General features: G+C 43.5%; 1 protein-coding gene across 1 annotated transcript; it reads right to left on the bottom strand.

Moving 5' to 3' along the window:
- Nucleotides 1–5,581: 5,581 nt before the first annotated feature.
- TICAM2 (TIR domain containing adaptor molecule 2) lies at nucleotides 5,582–13,215 on the bottom strand (the record flags this gene model as incomplete). The annotated part of the gene is given in 3 exon segments (XM_083464619.1): nucleotides 5,582–6,788; nucleotides 6,790–6,808; nucleotides 12,917–13,215. Coding segments are annotated over 3 exon segments (1,026 nt in total). The 3' UTR covers nucleotides 5,582–6,080.
- Nucleotides 13,216–14,365: the final 1,150 nt, after the last annotated feature.

Genomic DNA, 14,365 nt, shown 5'->3' with positions numbered 1-14,365 from the left:
AAAGCGGGATATCAAATCCAAACTCTTCTTGGGGGCCAGGTGTGTGACATGGCTGGGCGGGGCTGCTGAGCACTGATCCACTCCATCTGCAGATGTGTGCATCAGTGGAGTCATCTGAGCAAATGCTGTGGTCCTTCACACTTCCCGCCCCTCGTTCAGCATCATTGGAGACAAGTCATTTTGTAATCAAGCTGCTAATCCAAAAATGTGTGGGTTGAGCAGATAGAAAGCAAACATGCAGCTGCATGTTCCTGCATTGCAGGGGCCTGGACTAGATGATCCTCAGGGTACCTTCCAACTCTCCAGTTCTGTGATTCTTTGAATCTATGATTCTGTGCACACAGAACCATACTCAGTACAGCACTTCTATAGTGCCAGGGACGCAGGTGGCGCTGTGGTCTAAACCACTCAGCCTCTTGGGCTTGCCAATCAGAAGGTCGGCGATTTGAATCCCCAAAACGGGGTGAGCTCCCATTGCTCTGTCCCAGCTTCTGCCAACCTAGCAGTTCGGAAGCATACCAGCACAAGTAAATAAATAGGTACCACTGCAACAGGAAAGTAAACAGTGTTTCCGTATGCTCTGGTTTCCGTTACAGTGTCCCGTTATGCCAGAAGTGGTTTAGTCATGCTGGTCATGATCCAGAAAGCTGTCTGTGTGCAAACGCCGGCTCCCTCAGCCTGAAAGTGAGATGAGTGCCACAACCCCATAGTTGTCTTTGACTGGACTTAACTGTCCAGGGGTCCTTTAGCTATTTTTTACCTTTACAAAACAGCCCCTCTCCCCTAATGGGTTTCTTTTCCTTTTCCTTGAGTAAATTCAAGCTGTAATTTTTAAATTTCTACTGACACACACAGAGAGCATTGTCCTTGGGTTTTATATAACTGTACAAGTTTGAATGTGATTCCTTTTACATCTTTTAAAGGAGAGTTGCAAAATTAGCTACAGCAGCTAAAATAATAATAATGCTCAGCATACAAAAAATTCAGTGGAGTGTTTTGTATCTTATATTCCCCATATTTGCAGTGGAGATAGTTCCTTGCAGGGGGAGTTCTGAAGCCAATCTTCCTGTATATTCATTGATGCATATGCTAAACATTGTGTACTCTCTATTTATGGACTGTGGTGGCCTTCAACTTGTATTGTATGTATGTATATAATCTGACAAGCTGCATCAGTCCTCTAGGAAAACACATTCAGTACACTTAAGCATCATGACATATAACCAGTCTGCCACGTATCAACACACCCTCTGAATTATATTTATAAACTGCTTTATAGACCAAGGCTTTCAGTGTTCTGATATGGAATAACTACTTTGCTGCTGAGATTTTTTACTATTTTTATCATATGCTTTCCTGACTTCAGATGTGATGGAGATCACATCAGATTAGCACTTCTTTAGCATGGTGGAGGAGGAAAGGGGGTGTTAATTCTCCTAAAATAAATAGAGCAATGCAAGTATCAAAGTGTAACATTCCACATAGTGTTAAGCACAGCCTGGTACAAACAAAGGAAGGATAAAAAAGGACAACTACTAGCCAATGGTCTTGCACTGCAACATTGCACTTGAACTGTAGAGCCTGTGCAAACTAACAACTGCCCAAGAGCACAGTGATAGAATTTCAAGCTTTGGCTTCCAGGGCAGCACAGTGACATGGCCTTTGCAAGCACCTGGCACCCTGGGGAAGCTGCCAGAGTGACTGAGCCCCGCTACCAGTTGACAGTGCTGACAGCAAAGAGAGCTCACTTCTCTGCCAACCACAGCATCTTTAAGTAGCCAACTCACTGAGTTCTGTAGGGTTGTGAAGAGGTTGGCTGATGCCAGTCCTTCTTCAGGGTCAACAGAACCCTCGGGGGCCAACTGTGACGAATTTGCAAGGCACTTTGAGAAGAAAGTTACTCATATTCACTCCAAACCCGATGCTATTGAGGCTGAAAGATGAGCGGAAATGTCCAGGGCCACGCCTGTTACGATTATATGAGATTGGCTTCGGTTGTTGCAACTCAAGTATATTGACAAGTCACCCAGTACGTTTCCGAGCACAATTCAAAGTGTTGGTGCTGACCTTTAAAGCCTTAAATGGCTTCGGCCCAGTATACCTGAAAGAGCGTCTCCACACCCATAGTTCAGCCGGGACACTAAGCTCCAGCTCCAAGGGCCCTCTGGCGGTTCCCTCACTGTGAGAAGTGAAGTGACAGGAACCAGGCAGAGGGCCTTCTTGGTTGTGGCACCTGCCTTGTGGAACGACCTCCTATCAGATGTCAAGGAGATAAAGAACTATACAACTTTTAGATGACATCTGAAGGCAGCCCTGTATTGGGAAGGTTTTAATGTTTGATGTTTTATTATGTTTTTATATCATTTGGAAGCCATCCAGAGTGGCTGGGGCAACCTAGACAGGGAATCATCATCATCATCTGCTCATCCCACGTTACTCTGGAGCCATGCCCATATGACTTATGAGAGCTAGCTGGGCAGTGACTGGGGGGAGTTGGTATGGGGAGTGGTAAACGCCTCTTTGTGGAAGATGCCAATGGCAGAGTTGCTAGTGCCCTCTCACAAGGGGCCATCCCTGGACCCTGAGGTATTAAAAAACGACTGCTCAATAGCTAATGTCCCCTTTGGGGGTAAGGTGATGGAAAGGGTGATGACTGCTCAACTTTAGGTGTGTTATGATGAGACTAATTACATAGATCCATTTCAATGGGGTTTTGACACCTAAATGGCTTGGTTGCCCTGACAAAGTACTATCTCAGCAGCTTTTGACACCATCAGCTGTGGTATCCTCCTGGAGTGGCTCTCAGAGGTGGGAGTGGGAGGCAAGATGATATGATGGTTCTGCTCTTACCTGCAGTACCAGGACCAGAAGTTAGCATTGGGGGATATTTTTCCAGGTCTGTCACTGTTGCACTAGGGCATCCATATGGAAAGGAGAAGGCTGTCACGTAGGAGATGGAATCTGAGCCAGTGCGGTTTTTGCCTAACCGGTTGAACCTGCTGAAATTCCCTGTTCTACCTAATTGTTAAAGCACAGGAGCCCTGCCCTTCTTTGCATCTGGTCACCCTAATTTTAACTTTTGTTTTCAACCAACCATCACACAGGAGAATAGAGGTGCCACAGAACAAGAGAAGCTATCTGCTAACGTATGTAAAGAGGGTTGTAGAAGTTAGTCTGCCAGTCACGTAATGAAAAAGCCTGGAGCAACTGGCACGAACTCTTTGGAGACCACAGTTGTTCATGCGGTTCATGACATGTTGCAACACGCCATTTTGTGGTTTGATGGGAATGAGGCCAATTGATGGAAGCTCTCTGCTGAGAAGCCTTTTTTCATGAATCCGAGCTGTATAAACACATCAAAAAAGAAAGATCTGGAATGACTGAAGGAACCAAGACAGCTGCTGAAGCATCATGCTGATTTATGGTCCAGTATCTGTGCCTTGGATGTTGCAGACTAGCCCCGTTACTGGGCAAGGGCCAGGCAACTTTGTCATCTCCAGCTTATTTGTTATTTGGTTTGAATGGCAGGCACAACACGAGAGACTCTGCTCTGTTGCAGTTGAAGTAGTTTACAGTGCAAAAATTAAAATGTGGCCTAACAGAGAACATGGCACTTTGAGCTGAGTTTGGACATACAATAGTCTTTAGCAGGAAAGACTTAGGGAAGCTTTGCTTCTGCACATGACTGTGGCATGATGGGAAGTTTTGCTTCTAAGCTTTTCTTCTGCACATGTTGCACAAACCGTTCTAATACTAAGACATTCCCTCATCATCCCAGAATGTTCAGTTCACATTGAGTTCATGAAAACATTATACTCTGACCTGTTCTTAATATATAGTTGACCACATCTATCAGAATGTAATTGTTTAAGTCTTGCTATATCAATCACTAGTTATAATTTAATTAGGAGGTTTTCATGCCTGTCTAGTTCTGTGCTCCCCTTCCCAGCCTTTAATCTATTGGTGATTAATGCCTATATGTAACCTTTGCTTTGTACTTGTGTTAACCAATAAGCAATAAGCACATACGTGGCAATTGCTGTAATATTCAATAAAAGGGACTACCCGAGACTTGCTCGGGAGATGCCTCCCACATGACACTTGCTACTCGTCTGTCGGTTACTTCAACCCAACACTTATCTGGTACCACAGTAAGTTTCTCAGATGCTGGAAAACCAAATACAGTCCCCCGGTGAACTTGATTTGAAGGCCAAAGACTGGCAGTAGTTTTTCAGACCGTTGCAACTGGTTTGAGAGCAGGATCCTCTCCAATGGTACACACCAAGCTGAGCAACCTGTGACTCTCTAGATGTTGTTGAGCTACCATTCACTATCATCCCGGACAACTGGCCATACTGGCTAGGGCTAAAGGGATTTGAGAATCCCACAACTTAATATTCACAAAAGGGGAAAGAAGGATGATGGCCAACTAAGGAGAAATGGCCTCTGAAACTGACGGACTATGCTGAAATGGTGAAATTAACTGCCAAATTAAGAAGATGTAATGACTGAGTGCTTAAGGAAGATGGGGTCCACTGATGGATTATCTATCAAATTATCACCCATATATGAAGTCACTGGCAGAATTTGAAATATAAGCAGTGGATTATTGAAAGAATTAACGATGGTAGGGTTTAGAAAATTAAAACTTACGTGTTGTAAAACAGCTAACAAGAAGGAGTAAAAAAAAAATCAGGAAAGGAGGGGTGGGAAGTCAAGAAGAAACTGCATGTCGTTGTTGTTTTAATTACATGATGATAAGTATTTTGGAATATTTTTGGAGATTTAATAAAAATGATAAGAGGAAAAAGAGAATACCACAACATGGAGGGCAACAAGTTCTTCATTCTTGGTGTAAACACACAAGTACACAAACATTTCTTTTTGTCCCCTTGCTGTGCCTGGTTGAACAGGTTTCTGAAACAATGCAAAACCTGTTCACTAAAGATGGAAGTAAGATGAGTGTACACACAACTGACAGTAATCCCTCTTTCAATCCATGTTCAATTCTCTCTCTAAAAATTGTCCAATTCCAGCAAAAGCTGCCTTACATTGCATTAGACCCGTGGAACCCCAACCTTTTTGGGGTCACAGCCCCTCTAGGTTCCATAAAACCATCCCTGGTTCCTGCTACTCTATAAAAAGCATTATTCAGAATAGCAGTTTGCATGACCCGTGAAGGAGGATTATAGGTAAAGGTAAAGGGACCCCTGACCATTAGGTCGAGTCGTGACCGACTCTGGGGTTGCGGCGCTCATCTCGCTTTATTGGCTGAGGGAGCTGGCGTACAGCTTCCGGGTCATGTGGCCAGCATGACTAAGCCGCTTCTGGCGAACCTGAGCAGCAATGGAAACGCCGTTTACCTTCCCGCTGGAGAGGTATCTATTTATCTACTTGCATTTTGACGTGCTTTCGAACTGCTAGGTTGGCAGGAGCAGGGACTGAGCAACGGGAGCTCACCCCGTCGCGGGGATTCGAACTGCTGACCTTCTGATCGGCAAGTCCTAGGCTCTGTGGTTTAACCCACAGCGCCACCTGCGTCCCTCGAAGGAGGATTATAACACAACAGAATTCAAAACGGTAACAAATTACTGCACATTTATTCAAAATCCAATGAAAACTATTTAGTTCAATTAGTGCAACAGTGATAACAGCTTCTCAAAGTCCGATAGTCATTTACACCTCCAGAGCCACCCTATGTCATGGCACATACAACAGGTAACCGCTCCCCCTCCCTGGGGATGGTACTGCCCACTTTGAGAACCATGGAGTTTAGACCATTGGACCATCTAGCCCAGTAGTGTCAGCTCTCACTGGTTGTGTCCCTCCCAGGCAGAGCTACTTCTGGCTCTATGAAAGATCATTTAACTGGAGATGCCAAGGGCTAGATCAGTTTCTGTAACCCCTGATCTATGAACCCTCTCTGCAAAGCTTCCATGAAGTCAGCTCTTACAGCTAGGGAGAATTTTCTGCCATGAGACACAGTTAAGTGTTAGGATGATTAACACTCGGTGGGGATCATTTGAAAAAAGCAGTTCTTTGGAGCATAAGGGGTTTTCGCAGAAATTGCCTTAATAGGTTTACCACTCGAGCAGCTTTTGCACCTCTTCCTTCTTCTTTTCATACTGCCATATGGCTTGCTGCTGCCTGTATCTCGAGTCCTGGAAAATGTTCTTCACTTGCTGGGCAAATCCAGGGCTATCTTCCTGTAGTGTGTTAATGGTCTGGAGGATGAAAGGAGTCCTCTCCCTTGGGAGCGGGTTATTCCGCGGCCTCATTGGGATGACGGTGTATCCTTTGTGCGGTATGGTCAACGCACTGAACAGACACGTGCAGAACTGGAACTCGCACCAAAGCTCACTTAAGAAGTTTTCAGTCAGCAAGATGATTATCCAAGCAGACCCATTCATTGCATTGTTTAAATTTTCAAAGAGATGCCTCCCACCAGGCATTTCGGCAAATATGATTCCTGGTTTAATGCAGAATTCATTCTGTAGCAAGTCCTGGACTCTAGCAGCTTCCTCGACATCTTCCTCAGCATGAAGGACAACAAACCTGTAAAAAACATCTCCAGCATCTTCGTCACTGCTGTGAATTTCTTCAGTATTGGTACCGCCACTGGTTTCTTCACCCAGTGACAGTTCAAACGTTTTGGGCTTTTGCTTAAAGCCTTCTTGTCCTGGACTCGCACGGTTGTCCTTCACACTGTTTCTTGGAGAAAAAGGAAACGTTCTTTTGGAGTTACCATTTCCCATTGCAGCAAAACACCCGGATCTAAAGATGATGAAGGTATCCCAATTTTTCCAGTCTATAGGATAAACGAAAAAGAAGTTCAGAAGGGAAAAGATCTCTGTCTTTTAACATGGCACAAGATTCATTCAAAGCTATTCCTGAAATCACAAGGGATCTAGGGCAGCAGTGGGGGGGGGGGAGCAGAAGTATTTCAAGGCAAGACTGGAAAGTACATTACAGCGAAAGCATGTGAAGCAGCAGGAAAAAGGGGATTTTAGAGCCTCTCTAATATACATACACAGAACAGACAGTTGACTGCAGAGCTCTGGAGAAACTACAATAGCCACACTTCTGGACTGTGACATGATAATAAGTATAAAAGGCTCAGGGAAGGTTTTAATGTTTGATCTTTTATTGTGTTTTTAATATTCTGTTGGGAGCTGCCCAGAGTAGCTGGGGAAATCCAGCCAGATGGGTGGGGTATAAATAAATACTTATTATTAATTTATTATTATTGTTGTTGTTGTTACAACATAATACAGGATATCAGCTAGTTTCTGGTGCTATTTACAGGGTATTTCTCCCCAAAAAAGACAAAACACATGTACATAACTATTAATAAACTTTTTAGTTTTCTGCAGTCCTTTGGGGTTGTTTTATGTTATGATTTGTATTATTTAAAATTGGTTTTATTATGGGGTGGGTGTTTTTTTAACTGAATATTTTTTTATTAGTGTTGTAAGCTGCCCAGAATGAAACACCACAATTTCAAAAAAAAATTATATGTCACAAACCTGGAAAGGCCCCTATTTTAGACTGCCTTTATACTTCCCCATTTTTAGTTACTTTAACATTTCTATTTGCTGTGAAAAGGAAACGGGTATCTAACACTTCAGGTGGTTAAAGCTCTGCACATCAGCAAATGGCTGCTGAAAAACTCCCCCTGCAGCTGTTTCCAAGCGGTGGCCAAAGGGTTAACTAACAGGGCACACTGTGTAGCTGGTCCCTGCCAAGTGCACACCAAAAAAAGCACTCCCAGGAATGCAGGCATCCTTTGCTCTCAGAAGCTGCTTACTTGAATCTATAATAGGAAGCCATCCTTTCAGACTACATAGCACATGCTAAAGAGTCTTTGTCCCTGTCAGTGGTGTGAATGCGCTGAATATATGATCATAGCTGTCAACTTTTCCCTTTTATTGCGAGGAATCCTATTCGGAATAAGGGAATTTCCCTTTAAAAAAAGGGAAAAGTTGACAGCTATGTATATGATGTATGTGAGCCAATCAACTCCCCCAAATAAGCAAACCATAGATGTGCTCACTATGTTGAATATAAAAGAAAAACCAAGAATATTCTGAAACTACTGTGCCAAAAAACCCCCCACAGGCCAGGATCCAGAGAGCCTAGGGTGCAATTGGAAAGGATTTGTTAAGAAGAGACCCCGAGGGTCATCCAGTCCAACCCCTGCAATGCAGGAATCTCAATATGTGGTCTCCCATCCAATTTGAAACCATACCGGACCCTGCTTAGCTTTCCAAATGTGCTAGCTGTTTTATTGCTGCAAGTACCACTTATGTATTTTTTTTTTGGGGGGGTGTCACTTGTTTCCCTAACTCAGAGCTTTCCAAACTGTGTGTCATGACATGTTAGTATATTGGCTATAGTGTGTCACGCAAATACTCTTATAAGGGGTTAGTTTAACCCTCGGTTTGCTAGTAAAACTGAGTTACTATGTCATGAAAGGATACATGTCTAAAAAGTGTGTCACCAACATGAAAAGTCTGGAAAGCTCTGTCCTAACTGGTTATATTTATGTATACTGCACTGTCACTTGCATGGGTGTAATAATAAATAATAATAATAATAATAATAATTTATTTGTACCCCGCCCATCTGGCTGGGTTTCCCCAGCCACTCTGGGCGGCTTCCAACAAAGATGAAAAATACATCAAAATGTCACACATTAAAAACTTCCCTGAACAGGGCTGCCTTTAGATGTCTTCTAAATGTCAGGTAGTTGTTTATCTCTTTGACATCTGATGGGAGGGCGTTCCACAGGGTGGGCGCTACTACCAAGTAGGCCCTCTGCCTGGTTCCCTGTAGCTTTGCTTCTCACAGTGAGGGAACCGCCAGAAGGCTCTCGGCGCTGGACCTCAGCGTCCAGGCAGAACGATGGGGGTGGAGATGCTCCTTCAGGTATACTGGGCCGAGCCTTTAAAGGTCAACACCAACACTTTGATGTAGCCGCCCCGCTCAAGTAAAACAATAGAAATAACTAACTGACCAATCACATCAGTCCTGCCCCCCAACAAAAGTCCTGCATCCCTTAACAAAAATCCTGGCTACACCCATGGCCACTGGGGATACCTCCCTGACTCTCAGGTCAGCTTAAGGTGGTAGTGAGAATGAGGGACAGCAAGCGGGCAAATTCATAGATACAGCTATCAATGGCTGCATTTACCTTTGGGTCCCATGGCCCTGAATACCAGTTGCTGGGGAATATGAGCAGGAGAGTGTTAATGCGCACATGTGCTACCGATAGGCTTCCCATAGCCATCAGGTTGCTTACTGTGAGAACAGAATGCTGACTGTGGTGTAATATAGCAGGGCTCTTCTGTTCTCAAGGAGGGGTTGAAATTTAAATGATAACAACCCTTGCTGAAGAAGCCTGGAATGAGCAGTGAAAAACGAGCTGTGCATACAAGATTGATTATCTGATGAATATGTTACCTTTCTGTATGAAATGCTCATCAGACCTGGCTCAGATGCAACTGCAGACTTTGCTGTTTTATTTTTTGGGGAACAGCACCACCTTATGGCACAGGTACACTGCAAATGCTGTATTAATAGGCACTTTAATATGCACACATGAAACCGTAGCCAAAAGCTTGCCTGAGCTCAGTCTGTTTTCCTATGGCAGTTAGTACTGTGCAGAGAATATATCTTGATATAGAACAGGTTGGAATTCCCCATCAGTGTTTCCCACATGTTACTTAACACACAACTAGGATTAAAAGGCTACCAGGCAGACATAAACCAGGCAACTTTCTTCAGGGCACTTCAGATACAGCCAGGCAGCTCTGATTTTAGGAGCTGGAATGAGGTTGTTTTTCACAGATTCCGTTCCCTCCAGCCTGAATGTTTCAGCTCTACATCCAACAGGTCTAATGTTTGTAATGAATCTGCTCTGTGAGCCTAGCCAATATTCCAGAATACAGTAGTACCTCGGGTTAAGTACTTAATTCGTTCCGGAGGTCCGTACTTAACCTTAAACTGTTCTTAACCTGAAGCACCACTTTAGCTAATGGAGCCTCCTGCTGCTGCCGTGCCGCCAGAGCACAATTTCTGTTCTCATCCTGAAGCAAAGTTCTTAACCTGAAGCAATATTTCTGGGTTAATGAAGTCTGTAACCTGAAGCGTATGTAACCCGAGGTACCACTGTACAATGAATCCACCTAGAGGGAGAAGACTTAGAAACAGTTTGGCTGAATGCTGAAATGGCTGAGCAATCCAGTCATCTTTGATCTTAGCAAACAACCATTGGCACCATCTATTATTTTTAAGGTTCTCGGTGGACAGAGACACAACAGCAGAGACAGGCAGAGGTCTAAGTGTGGCCTGTCCATCTGGAGTCATTGTCTTTCCCAGAAACACTTCCTGCACTCCTGGTTGTGAATGCAACCAGGCATGTAGAAAACTGTTGGTATGCCCTGACCCTATGAACCCTATAAACATGAAATAATCAACACAGGAGTAGAATCAGCATAAAGGACATGCATAATAGAGGAACTCAGCTGTAAATATAAGACATAAAAAAAAAATCCATTGCAGAACCTGCATACTATTTCCTCAATCTGCTTCATTCAACAGCTCACTTTTTAGCTCAGTTGGTTAGAGCGTGGTGCTGATAATGCCAAGGTTGCAGGTTCGATCCCCGTATGGGACAGCTGCATATTCCGGCATCGCAGGGGGTTGTACTAGATGATCCTCAGAGCCCCTTCCAACTCTACAATTCTATGATGCTATAGACATACCAGTGTGAGCTTCGCTGTGACTTTCAGGTGAAGTTCAATGCAGGAAACCAGCCACAGTTTTAAAGGCAAGAAGGAATAGAAACAGTCTCATTTATTTATAGCAGACAAAGATAGCGAAAGGCAGTGACACCTGGGAATTGAGCATCAGCTTGAGATCTCATAGGGCCCTCTACCTAATTAACTTCCTGGCTAAAAACTGCTAAATAAACTCACTCAAATTACCTTGCAGATGGCAAATGTTCTTAATAGCTGATCCACAAACCAATAGATACAAGGTGGTTAAGAAAGGAATGGTTAGAGGAAAGACATAATCCAGCCCGGGGAAAAACAACAAGAGTTAAGTTGCAACACTTTATGAACAATTTACTTTTCCCCATTACTTCTTGTATGCTCTCAATGAAAAACAAAACCTGGCACACCTAAATCCCTATGTTATATTGTGTTTTAAGTTCTAAAACATGTTCTAGTCACACTGGTCCAACATCCCTCCCCTGACCCCCAAATCAGAACATGTGAAACAATAGTTTTTCTTTAGATCAATTTGAATTGAAGAGTGCAGTATGCAGCCCTCTGGGTGATACAGAACTCTTCCTCAAACTAGATGTATGGAAAAGGAAGGTAAACCAAAGGAAGAGATGTTTTGATGACAAGGGTTGCTATTGTGCCTGTTTGGAGAAGATTTTTTACTCACATACAAACTCTGTATAAACCCCAAATCTACTAACATTAAACAGAAGCACAAAAACCCCAAGAGAAAAAATATCCAGCTACAACCACACTTCCTTTTTTTTTAAAGCAAAAGAACTCAATTTTCTCTTATCCGTAACCTCTAAAAAATCTCTAAGCAAGTCTTACATTGCTTCTTAAATATAGTCAGGCAATGGGGAAATCCAAGTCACAACTAGAAACTCTCATGTTCTTTGCAGACAAAACATTTTTTTACTTAACTAGTAGAATAGTTTTACCATGTTGAATTTTTTTTTTCAACTTTTACTTCTATGAAATGAATCCTACAAACTTCTTGGCCGATTTATATTATGCACAGTGTTTTAAAAAGAAAATGGGTGGTGTGTCCAATTAAATCATACTCAAAGCAGACCCGCTGAGATAAATTAAGTCAACTGATTGCAGTAGGTCTACTTTTGAGTATAATTCATCTAGACACCACACTGTATGGGTCTTCAGAAATCTGAGAGAGAAACAAGAAGTTGGATTTCCAGAGAGTCCAAATCCAGGGGCATCCAACATCAAAGGGAAGACAGCAGCAGATTGCGATCCACCTCCTCTCTTACTTCCAGCATTTTCAACTTGATACCTTCACTTTCCCTTTTCGAAGCCACCTCTACAGGCTGGAAGATTGTTAGGAAATATGCCCCTTTCCCTCCCGCTCCCAGAATTATGCGGGTACCGATTTAGGCTGCTCTGACTTCTAGCTATCAATCAGGCCTTTGGTTGATTTGATTTACATCTTATGCCCTTTTAAAACATGGTGTGTGTTTTTTTGGGGGGGGCATTATTGGGTTGTTGTTTTTATTTTGATTACGTATTTTATGGTTTTATATTTTGATTTTATTCTGTGAACCGCCCTGAGACCTCCGGGTATAGGGCAGTATATAAATTCTAATTCTAATAATAGCCTCTCAGCCTTTACAGGAGTGTTGAACAAATAAAATAACTGGGGAGGTGGGGGGGGGGAGCTCTGAGAGAAGCATCCAGTATAATAATAATTGTTTTAATAATTTATTATTTTATACCCCACTCACCTGGCTGGGTTTCCCCAGACAGAATATTAAAAACAGAATCAAACATCAAACATTAAAAACTTACCTAAATAGGGCTGCTTTCAGATGTCTTCTAAAAGTCAGACAGTTGTTTATTTCCTTGACATCTGATCTATCAATCCAGTAACTAGATTTTGGTAGCATCATCTCTTTTAAGATGCCACAATACTCTTTTCTTTCTCTTCCCCTACGCTGCAAAAGACTGAAGACTTGTCGCCACGCGAAAGCCCACTGAAACGAGGGTTTGGGGAGGGGGGAGCCGTCTGGCTGCCAAAGGGGCTTCGCGTCGGACAAGGGGCGAGGGAGAGAGATGGGGGTCGCCACTTCTGGAGCTTCACCTGCGGCATCTGCTTGAGAAGCAGCACTTACCTGTCGAGCAGGTGAGCCTGGTCCTTCTCCCCGCGGCGGAGGCGTCCGGGAACGTCCAGCTTCTCTCCCCCTGAGGAAGTTGTGGCCGGGAGCCGTTGTGTCTCAGCGCCTTTTACGTCCGGCCGCTGCTGAGAAAAGGGGAAGCATGACAAGGATGGGGCGGGCCACAGCTTGAACCCGTCGGCTTTTTCTACAAAAGCAGCAAGATGGAGCTTGCCACCCCCTTTGCCAGCTTCCCATCCGGAGGGAGCTGGCCAAAGAAAGGAGCAATCGTGTCCCTCGGGTGGACCCGTCGACATCTTAGACTGATGTCAACATAAGAACAGTATGTGAATTAGGACTGTGTAACATACAATTATTGTGCACGCGCGCGTGTCTTACTCCAATCATGCGCACACACACAATCACACTTTGTGTGTTTTGGTGTGTGTGTGTGTGTGTCTTACGCATAGAAGCCAACTCCTAGGGGCCAAGGTCCTTTCACCCTCCCCAATAAAATATTTGACGGGGCTGCTCCAAAAAGTTGATAGGCATTTCCATGATAGATTATGTGGGACGGGGCTTACCTGGGCTCCCCCAAAATTTTATTCGAGTTGGCACCCTTGGTCTTACCCTTGGATAAATACAATAATATTTGGAATGAGTTTACATAGAATATATTAGGTTATTGACAATTATATGTGTATTATGATAATAAGAATATACATATGTACAGTGATATATAGGGCTGCCTTTAGATGTCTTCTAAAGGTTGTATAGTTACTTATCTCCTTGGCTTGAGGGTCGCATAACTCCATACCCTCCAACATTTCTCTGATGGAAATAGGGACGTCCTAAGGAAAAGCAGAACATTCCAGGATGAAATCAGAAACCGGGATGGTTTCTGTAAATCCGGGACTGTCCCTGGAAAATAGGGACGCTTGGAGATTCTGCCATGCACGGTGGTTCACTAGGGACTCAATAAAGCTCACAGACGCTGCTTGCCTGGGATTGTGAAAGAGAGGGAAATGTATGACAAGCTCCCACCCATGTTTGGTAAGGCTGTGTTATCAAAGTTGCATTATGTAGAATCATTAAAAGCCACTTTCAGCACAATCATTATAGGCCACATTCACACCACACCTTTAAAGCACTATAAAACCACACTCATGGCTTCCTCCAAAGGATTCTGGGAGCTGTAGTTGGTTAAGGGTGTTGAGAATTAATAGAAAACGCCCTATTTCCCCACAGAACCACAATTCCCAGTGACTGTGTGAAGAGGGATTTGATTGGTAAACCTCTCTGAGAATTGTAACTCTCATGTAAATGTATGGTGTGGCTGTCACCTACTCAAAATTAAATCCTATGGAATTCAAGGGGACCTACTCCCCAGTTAAGTATTGCAGCCTAAATTGTTCAAATACAGGATGTGGGGATGCAGGATTAGACCAGTGTGTCACTGTACTTAGC

Source organism: Podarcis liolepis (assembly GCF_965112155.1).
Source record: "Podarcis liolepis genome assembly, chromosome: 11".
Lineage (NCBI taxonomy): Eukaryota > Metazoa > Chordata > Lepidosauria > Squamata > Lacertidae > Podarcis > Podarcis liolepis.
The sequence above is the reverse complement of the archived record's forward strand: the minus strand, read 5'-3'. Positions and strand labels throughout refer to the sequence as shown.